The sequence below is a fragment of the Palaemon carinicauda genome, chromosome 14, assembly GCF_036898095.1.
Source record: "Palaemon carinicauda isolate YSFRI2023 chromosome 14, ASM3689809v2, whole genome shotgun sequence".
Lineage (NCBI taxonomy): Eukaryota > Metazoa > Arthropoda > Malacostraca > Decapoda > Palaemonidae > Palaemon > Palaemon carinicauda.
The window spans coordinates 39,329,318-39,339,738 of NC_090738.1; the positions used below are offsets into that span (position 1 = coordinate 39,329,318).

The 10,421-nt window shown below is 36.5% G+C and overlaps 1 protein-coding gene across 1 annotated transcript in view; it reads left to right on the top strand.

Annotated features, from left to right (window-relative positions):
• The window catches only part of SMC2 (structural maintenance of chromosomes 2), a 51,197-nt gene extending 41,759 nt beyond the window's left edge, over nucleotides 1–9,438 (top strand). Inside the window, exons 18-23 of the mRNA XM_068387005.1 lie at nucleotides 1,354–1,497; nucleotides 1,801–1,995; nucleotides 2,627–2,827; nucleotides 4,227–4,442; nucleotides 6,711–6,920; nucleotides 9,219–9,438. Of these exons, the coding sequence (XP_068243106.1) occupies nucleotides 1,354–1,497; nucleotides 1,801–1,995; nucleotides 2,627–2,827; nucleotides 4,227–4,442; nucleotides 6,711–6,920; nucleotides 9,219–9,344 (1,092 nt within the window). The 3' untranslated portion in view covers nucleotides 9,345–9,438. The remainder of the gene's footprint in view (nucleotides 1–1,353; nucleotides 1,498–1,800; nucleotides 1,996–2,626; nucleotides 2,828–4,226; nucleotides 4,443–6,710; nucleotides 6,921–9,218) is intronic.
• The last annotated feature ends 983 nt before the right edge of the window (nucleotides 9,439–10,421 follow it).

The following is a 10,421-nucleotide window of genomic DNA, read 5'->3' on the forward strand; positions in this document are numbered from 1 at the left end:
GACATTTAGTCTAGATTTCCCACCTCATCAACGTCTCAAGTATTTATCCTAGCTAAACAAATCTTAGACATTTAGTCTAAATTTCCCACTTCATCAACGTCACAAGTATATATCCCAGCTGATCAAACCTTAGACATTTAGTCTAAATTTCTCACCTCATTCACCTCTCAAGTCTTGATTGAAGTCACTGTAACTCAACCTCTCTTCCCGGCTCGGGTGGGATGCTGGTAACCATATGTTGCTATCAGAATCCCACGACTTCCTTAATTCTGGTCGTAGCTGAACAGCAACAGAGTAAACCCCTTTAAATAACTTGGGTTTGTATAGCTAGGAGAAATACAAATTATTATTAAAAAAATTTAGCATTTTTCTTTTTACTCCCAAATATGAAACGAATTCTTTTAAAAATTACATTTCAGTGTTGAGTTGAAACCTTAAGGTTAAATTGATGATTTGATTGGAAACCTCCATAAGTCAGTACCGTATTGGTAAACTAGATGAAAAAATATTCCCTTACGTCCGATAAGTTTCAAGTACCTGTCCTTTTGTGACACTGAAAATGGTAATAGAAATACTTTTCAATCTTCATTCAAGCCATTCTATTCTCTTGTCAATTCCTCATTCAAGACTTCATTCTTCAGGAACATTGTATGAGAGTCGTCATGTTTTTGGTGTTTCATTTAACTACTCTGTAGTAATGACAGAGGTTACTACCTTGAATTTTCCTGAAAAAATTGTATGACTCAATTTTAAGACTTGTATCCCCTGTACACTCAGATATGTGGTTGATCTGTATTAAGTGTGGGTGCCCTGTCCTTTTATTGAGATTATTATTTGCAGAGAATTCCAACGAAAATTAAAAGCAGTGATTTATAAAAAGTTGGTTATTGAAATGAATAGCCTATTTTGATAAGATTTTTTATTTATTTTAGAATTATATACTGTATGCAAATAGGTACAGTATTTCTTTAAATCTGGAATGTTAGTTCTAACCCAGTTAAAAGCAGGTCATGTTTAGATATTGAAGTTAAATTTAATCAAATTTTAACTAAAAATTTATGAGTCAATAATATTTTCACTTTGACATTGTAGGACTTCCAGCATTTTCCAGCTAGTAAGAATTTTGGGATTATCTATTGCTTCGGCTTTTTGGATGTGTAAAGAAATATTTGGAAACTCTAAATGAATGACACTCAACCAGAAGAGACATTATTGGATGAAAATTTAACAAGACCATACTGTAATTGAATTATCCTTATTTTATGAATGGCCATAACATTTTATTTTTCTGGTGCTGTACGTGAGAGCTATTGTATATTGCATTAACAGATATTGTTCAAATGTAAATTGCAGGAAGAAGAAAGTGTGAAGTTAGAAATATGTGAATTAGAGCAAAGCATTGAAACTACCAAAACGCAGATTACAACATCTGGAGAGGTTATCAAGCAGTATGAAGCACAGCTGAAAACTCTACAAGAAGAAGTAAATGCTGAAAAGGTAATACAGAATTTCCCTGCTTTATACTCTCCTGTACTTGAAACAGTGAAAGTGGCAAGGTGTTAAGCAAGTTTTGAAATTAGGTGTTATTGCTATTGAGAGTAATTGATACTTTTTAAGAGAACTTGAAACAACTTTTCCAATCAGATTTGTAATATTATTATCATTAAATTAGATTAAGATTTAATGTGGTTGGAATTTTGTGTACAAAGCTGAGAAGTTATATGCAGACTTCACTTGATGGGATTGGTAGATTGAAATTGTAAGAATAAATAGTAAATTTCTTTTGCCTTTGTTTTTCAGAAAGAGGTAGCCGATGCCCAAGCTAATGTTAAAGCCCAGAAGGAACTACTGAGTGGACAAAACAAAGAAATCAATGCAATGGCCGCCAAGAAAGAACAGATTATCAAGGGTAGCGATGAAGCTCAGCTTGAGATCAAACAGTTGGACCATAAATTGTCAAAGTTCAAGTCTGAGGCTAAAGAAGCAGAAAATCGGGTTAGTTTTCCTTTTTGATTGTAAACTTTGAGGCATTTTCAAGTTTTTGTTACATCCTGATGCCATAATTTTAAACAAAACCCATCAGTATTCTTTAAAATATATTCCAGATTTCTTTCTTTTACCTTGCTGTCCAACCTTGGAACTTACACTTCCTGGTGTTACAGCAGGGGTAACGGGGTTTTCCCCCCAGTTGCACAATGACCCCTTATGGCAGGAGTTCCCGACCTGGGGTACATGTACCCTCAGTGGTACATTTTTACTCTTCAGGGGTTACATTGGGTACTATGCAATACATAATGTAATCTGCTATGAAATTGAGTAATAGAATTATATCAGTATCAGTACACAGGAATCTATAAAATATGCATAAGGTGTACAGAAGAACAAAAAGGTTGGGAACTCCTTATGGCTTCCTCTGTCCAGAACTGGGTCATATAGCCTAAAGTCATAAATCTATCCACATTTGATATATAAAATGAATTTTGTGTTTCATAGTCTTTTCTAATGAGCAATTATATTTTTCTCTCATTTTAATTTTCTCCCATGTGCATGATATCCAAATTTGAGATATGTTAATAATAGAATTGGAGTTTTCATTAAAATTATTTATAATTCATATATCTTGCAGGTCGCCAACATGCTTGCAGAGCACGAATGGATCGCTGATGACCGCAAGTTCTTCGGTCAACCGAATACTAGCTATGATTTTGCAGCCAACGATCCTGTTGAGGCTGGTCGGAAAATAACCAAATTAGAAGAGACTAAAGCAAAACTCTCAAAGAATGTCAATTTTAGGGCTATGAACATGTTGGGGAAAGCTGAGGAACAGGTGAGAAAGTTTTAGGATTAACCTGTTAAGCGTCCCCCCTGGACCAGGTTGCCGCTAACGTACCATCACGCTTTTTTCGCCTTGAGCGGTCATTTCACAAATTATAATTTTTCAATGTTAATATCATTTCTTTATGCTTATAATTCATATTTATAGTTAAAAGTAGGGATATTAATTAAATGGTGGAATCAAAAAACAATTAATACTACTATTATTTCATTTCAAAAGGCTACATAATACTGAATATTCTAATGGGTTCTTTTTATCTTCAATTGTAAATCTTACGCCAGGATCAGCAATAAAAGCAAAGGGACAAGTCCCCCCCCCTCTCTCTCTCTCTCTCTCTCTCTCTCTCTCTCTCTCTCTCTCTCTCTCTCTCTCTCTCTCTCTCTCTCTCTCTCTCTCTCTCTCTCTCTCTCTCTCTCTCTCCATATCATTTCCTCTATAGTTTTCAAATATGTTCGTCATATATTTGTACATTATTTATCCACTTTATCTCTCTCTCTCTCTCTCTCTCTCTCTCTCTCTCTCTCTCTCTCTCTCTCTCTCTCTCTCTCTCGGCATTTCCTTTCCTATATAGTTTTGTGAAATATCGTTGTCCAGTCATTTGGCAATGAGAAGTCATTTTCGCTCTGCATCGAAAGAAAACTTTGTTTCTTCAATATCCTCATCACTGTAGGATTCAGAACTTGTGCTCTCATTATCAAACAGGTTATCATTATCAAATTCCTCAACAACAGTATCGTTTATTTCATCTAAAGAAATAACCTTCACCTTTAGACCGCTCATTGTAAAAGGAAAACAAACAACCTTATCTGCATGAACGCCCGAAGCGCACTGAAAGGAAACCAGTTTTCTAACATCAAGCTACCTTCAGAAAAATAGTTGCCAGACATCATATAAGTTTCTATTTACAGCCCCATATACTGAGAGTGTTGCCAAGTGGTGATCCTATACTTACTATACGAGTAAACGTATTATCACGAGACTGACGACTTGATAAAGGCAGTTAAAGTCATGAACGGAATATGCAGTTGAAGGCGGTACCGAGTAGATCGCGGTGAACGGTTTATCACGTGGGTGACGCTTAACAGGTTAAAGGTGTGAAGGTTTTGTAATAAATAAGCTCAGAATTAAATAGAGGACATTTATTCTTTTTTATCTCCTTAGCCGTTAAGTTACTGACAGTCAATAATATAAAAGTTTTTTAAATAAAACATTCATGGGTGAACCTCAAACATTCAGTTAAATATTTGTTATATTAATACAGATAAATTATGTAGGAGGATCATCAGTTTTCAGTTACATATCTTACAATTATCAAAAAGTTTCCAGAGAAACTTTGCTGTTGCATTTTTTCATGATGTAGAAGTTTAACTGCTGATCTACTCTGTTACAGTATAATGATTTGATGCGTAAGAAACGCATTGTTGAGAACGATAAAGCCAAGATTGAAAAAGTCATCCGGGAATTAGATGAGAAAAAGAAGGAAGCCCTTCGTCAAGCGTGGGAGCAAGTGAATCGTGACTTTGGTTCAATCTTTAGCATGCTTTTACCGGGTACACAAGCAAAGCTGCAGCCCCCCGAGGGCCTAGATGTTCTCGATGGATTGGAGGTAAGTTGAGGCCCTTGTCAGGCTGGGATGAACGGAGAGAGGAAAGGTGCCTTTTTTTTTTCATTTGTTTGATGTCGGCTACCCTCCAAAATTGGGGGAAGTGCCTTGGTATATGTATGTATGTATGTTTAGGCGGTGTAGTCCCTTTTAAGTGATTTCTCAAGAAAATGTAATATTATTTTGATGAATATTACCTCTCAGCCACGTTGCTTATGTCTACGAAGTTAAAGTTTTTTATGTTTGACAAAGGAAGAAAATTCTTTACACACCCTTTCCTCAGGGGATCGCTATTGTAGGAGATCCAACGGAGGGGGGTAGGTCCTGAATGGCAAGCCCCACCCTCAAGTAAGGTCCAGAAAAAACACACAGTAAATGAAACAATTAGTTATTCTTATTAACATCAATATCAATATAACCAAAGTTTTGCAATAAAGTAAAAACTGATTTTTGTGGGCTAACTTGGAAATAATTTATTAAAGTTAGGGGGTGGCAAGCTTAACCTTTGAAACTTTTACTGCAACAATAACAGGTGATGAAAATATGAATACTTCATACAAAACTATAATCACTGATAGAAATGAAGCAAACATTGCTAATGGCTGAATTTTCAAGATGTGGAAGCGATGTGCAAATTAGTTGCACCTAAGGAAGTCAGATAACCAAATGACACGTTGAGTGACTAGGTAGCTACTAAAGTATCAAAGTGAATACGGGCCAAAAGGAATGGTAATTCATGTGAACTTCTACAAAATGGATTTTCCGTAATCCACAGGGTAATTGGATTATGAGTCCACCTTCCATCTGGCAGACCAGAGACAAAGACGATCTGAGATTATTGAATTTTGTTGGACACAACACAGAAATTTATAGGATTTGGAGGGAACGAAAAATAAAGGTGCAGACCTGAATTGGTTTATTCAACTTTGGTAACCTTACAATGTATGGTGCTGAAATCAGAATTTTTATGTTACATTAGGGTATCGCATGTGATATCTACTGAAATATGCTTTGTATATTTATATATCTTGTATTTTAAAAGTGTTAAACACAGATCTTAAGGACGCATTCCAAGTGAGGTAATTGATTATGTTCAAAGGCTGTATATAAAGAACTTGATCTATGAAGCAAATTTATTCCTAAAGTGACTTCCTCTTCAGAATCTTTAGTTTTATATTTAAAATTTACAAAACACTTCTCTGTACTTTGATGGGTATTTTCTTATTCATCATTGCACATGAAGGTCAACACTTGCAGTGTGCTGCTGTATGTAGCACACTAGGCGAATAAAAGCTTCTCAGCCCAAGCTGAATTGCTTTCAGCCTCCTGAATTTAATTCATTTCCTCTAATTGCGAGCTAATTTACTTTCTCAGCGGTGACTGTAAACTAATCCTTTCTGTGACCCTTATTAGTCTAGATATATGCCTCGTGCTCTCGTTTAACTGATTTATAATTCTGTAGTACCTTGGTATATGAGTTTAATCCAAAATGTTCATAAATTAAAACGATATTTCCTTTAACAAATAAAGATGCAATAATTGCTTCGATATGTTTCACATGTCCATGAATACACCTATACACTGATGATTATGGATTTGTAATGTTATTTAAAGAATTATAACCCCTAACATCAGAAAGAACACAAATTAATAATTTACTATAAAAAAAAAATATTGACCTTTAGAGTCGTGGCTGGAATACCAGAGCGGAGAACGTAAGGGTACTTGCTCAGATGGGGTATCCCCCTCCGTGAGAGGTTTAGGTAACCTATCAGTTCTGACTATCGCTAACTTAATCGCTTTATTTATTGTTTGGACATTTTTTTTTTACACTTACATTCACTTTTGACGAGGAACCTATCTATAAATAACTGCTTTTGCCTTTTCTTTAAAAGGTCATGAAAATGGAGTAAAAATTTAATACTGCATGTAGGGTGTATGAGTACTGCTTGACATATTTTGTGCTAGCCTCATTAGTACTTGTCCACAAAAAAGGGTCATACAGAGGGAAGTTTTTGCTCGCAGACTGGTACAATGCTCATAAACCGAGGTATTACTGTACTTTTATTGATTGTAATACATTAAAAAAAAGATTAAAGCCCATATATCTTGAATTATTTTATACTTTAAGAATATCTTTATATCTCTTAGCAGCATTTTTCTTGAAAATCAGTTACAAGTTTGATAAAGAAAGGAAAATTTAAGAGGAAATAGTATAATTTTTTTTTTCATTTCATGATGCTCACTTTTTTTATCCTATTTCTTTTTTAGGTTAAAGTTGCATTTGGAGATGTGTGGAAAGAAAGCTTAACAGAATTGAGTGGTGGACAGCGATCGCTCGTTGCCCTCTCATTGATTTTGGCTTTGCTGTTATTCAAACCAGCTCCTATTTATATCCTTGACGAAGTAGATGCAGCTTTAGATCTGTCCCACACCCAGAACATAGGAAATATGCTTCGCACCCACTTTAAACATTCACAGGTAAAGTACTTTTGAAAACACTTGGTCTTCTGTAATTATTATTATGAAATATAAGCTCGAGTCTTTTGTTGCAGCAAATGGTGGAGTGGAAGCAGATGTACGTCAGAGAGTGAATGAAGGTTGCAAAGTGTTGGGGGCAGTTAAGGGAGTAGTAAAAAATAGAGGGTTGGGCATGAATGTAAAGAGAGTTCTATATGAGTAAGTGATTGTACCAACTGTGATGTATGGATCGGAGTTGTGGGGAATGAAATTGATGGAGAGACAGAAATTGAATGTGTTTGAGATGAAGTGTCTAAGGAGTATGGCTGGTGTATCTCGAGTAGATAGGGTTAGGAACAAAGTGGTGAGGGTGAGAACGGGTGTAAGAAATGAGTTAGCAGCTAGAGTGGATATGAATGTGTTGAGGTGGTTTGGCCATGTTGAGAGAATGGAAAATGGCTGTCTGCTAAAGAAGGTGATGAATGGAAGAGTTAATGGGAGAAGTACAATAGGAGGGCCAAGGTTTGGGTGGATGGATGGCGTGAAGAAAGCCATGGGTGATAGGAGTATAGATGTGAGAGAGGCAAGAGAGCGTGCTAGAAATAGGAATGAATGGCGAGCGATTGTGACGCAGTTCCGGTATGCCCTGCTGCTTCCTCCGATGCCTTAGATGACCGCGGAGGTAGCAGCAGTAGGGGAGTCAGCATTATGAAGCTTCATCTGTGGTGGATAACGGGGGAGGGTGGGCTGTGGCATCCTAGCAGTACCAGCCAAACTCGGTTGAGTCCCTTGTCAGGCTGGGAGGAACGTAGAGAGTAGAGGTCCCCTTTTTGTTTTGTTTCATTTGTTGATGTCGGCTACCCCCCAAAATTGGGGGAAGTGCCTTGGCATATGTATGTATGTATAAGCTCGAGTGCTTGGACGAGGGTTGAAACTGGTTGACGAGAATGACCATAAATGGGAGGTATATCAGTTGTTGTTTACGGATGACACTGTACTGGTTGCAGACGCGGAAGAGAAGCTTGGCCGATTAGTAACAGAATTTGGAAGGGTGTGTGAGAGAAGGAAGTTGAGAGTTAATGTGGGTAAGAGTAAGGTTATGAGATATACGAGAAGGGAGGGTGGTGCGAGGTTGAATGTCATGTTGAATGGAGAGTTACTTGAGGAGGTGGATCAGTTTAAGTATTTGGGGTCTATTGTTGCAGCAAATGTAGGAGTGGAAGCAGATGTACGTCAGAGAGTGAATGAAGGTTGCAAAGTTTTGGGGGCAGTTAAGGGAGTAGTAAAAAATAGAGGGTTGGGCATGAATGTAAAGAGAGTTCTATATGAGAAAGTGATTGTACCAACTGTGATGTATGGATCGGAGTTGTGGGGAATGAAAGTGACGGGAGAGACAGAGATTGAATGCGTTTGATTAAGGAGTATGGCTGGTGTATCTTGAGTAGATAGGGTTAGGAACGAAGTAGTGAGGGTGAGAACGGGTGTAAGAAATTAGTTAGCAGCTAGAGTGGATTGGAATGTGTTGAGGTGGTTTGGCCATGTTGAGAGAATGGAAAATGGCTGTCTGCTAAAGAAGGTGATGAATGCAAGAGTTGATGGGAGAAGTACAAGAGGAAGGCCAAGGTTTGGGTGATAGGAGGATAGTTGTGAGAGAGGTAAGAGAGCATGCTAGAAATAGGAATGAATGGCAAGCGATTGTGACTCAGTTCCGGTAGGCTCTGCTGCTTCCTCCAGTGCCTTGGAAGACCGTGGAGGCAGCAGCAGTAGGGGATTCAGCATTATGAAGCTTCATCTGTGGTGGATAATGTGGGAGGGTGGGCTGTGGCACCCCTAGTAGTACCAGCCAAACTCGGTTGAGTCCCTTGTCAGGCTGGGAGGAACATAGAGAGGAGGGGTGCCCTTTTCTGTTTCATTTGTTTGATGTCGGCGACCCCCCAAAATTGGGGGAAGTGCCTTGGTATATGTATGTATGTATAAGCAACAAATTATTGCTTGATTAATTCAGTTTCGCTGCTTATTTCAGTAGCTTTGGCTCTAAAGCTTATTTTTTTTAATTTACATTTATTTTTCAGTTAGAGAAATTAGCAGAATGGCATAAAACAAGATTCCATGATAGGTAGAAAGAATATCAAGTTAGTTTTGAAGAATTTTTATGATAGGTAGAAAAATGTTAAGTGAGTTTTAAAGAATCTCTCTCTCTCTCTCTCTCTCTCTCTCTCTCTCTCTCTCTCTCTCTCTCTCTCTCTCTCTCTCTCTCTCTCTCTCTCTCTCTCATGGATTTTCAAGTTTTTGTTTATATTTTTTTTTTTTACTTTTCAGTTTATCGTTGTGTCTTTGAAGGATGGTATGTTCAATAATGCCAATGTTCTCTTCAAAACCAAGTTTATTGATGGTATGTCAACTGTCACACGGCATACTCAAGTGGTCTCTTCTAAGAAGCGATAAATAATAGGTGGTCCACCTTTTGAAACATAATCTTCGTTTTCTGTCCCTAAAGGAGTTTTACTTTTAGTGTAGGAATAAATTTTTATATTCAGTATTTCTTTGTATATTTCCCATACTTTTCGGTCATTTAAATCTGCTAATACAGAATATTCTGTAATGGCAATAATAATTATGGTGTTTCCTTAAAAATTGCTGACATTCAATAAACTTAATCCTTTTTTTTTTTTTTGTCCGTTTATTTATAGCCTATTTGCGATCTCTATTCTTTTCCTACTTCGGTTAATCTGCTTGTCTGCTTATGATTATATTATACTTTTAGCTTTGCTTTCTTTGATCATACTGGGTATCCGTAAATTTGTGTCTTGGTTTTAGTGTGTTTTTGGGTTATTATAATACATTCACACACTCAGTTTACTATCCTTTTCTAAAAACTTATAAGATTTGTTTAGGATATGTTAATTAAGGTAAATCAAAATGCATACCTTTTTAAATTTTTTAATGCACTGATTAATTGAAAGTTTATCCGTTGCATTTGATGGCAGCGCAGCTGTTATTTAAAGGGACCAACTGCAGACGAGTTTTCTCTGATTCCTGCAAAACACACACCAAACTAAACAAATTGCATACGAGGCAAAACTCGTGAGTTTTTTAAATAATTTTGAGCAATTCTTCTTAACTAAACAATCATTGTTATTTTTATAATTAGACATTAAAACCAAGACTCAAATATACGGACACTATATCATTTACTTCCTATTTAATTTCTTATATATTTGACATTTTAATATTTGCAAGTTGTGATGCCATTGAAGCAGGAATAAATCCCTGGACACATATTTAATTCCATTTTTGGCCGATTCCCTTAAAGGTAAGCACAATGCACTTTAGTTAGAACTTTCATTTTATGTACCATTATAACTATCTTTCTAGTGCCCTCGTATATTTTGTTTTTGGAATTTAATAACTTATTTCTTTTACCCTTTTTGAAGTCCTTTTTTATATTGAATACAATCTACAGTAACAGTACAGTATTCTTTTGCATCTAATGACAATCGTTTCTGTATACATGTAAGCCCA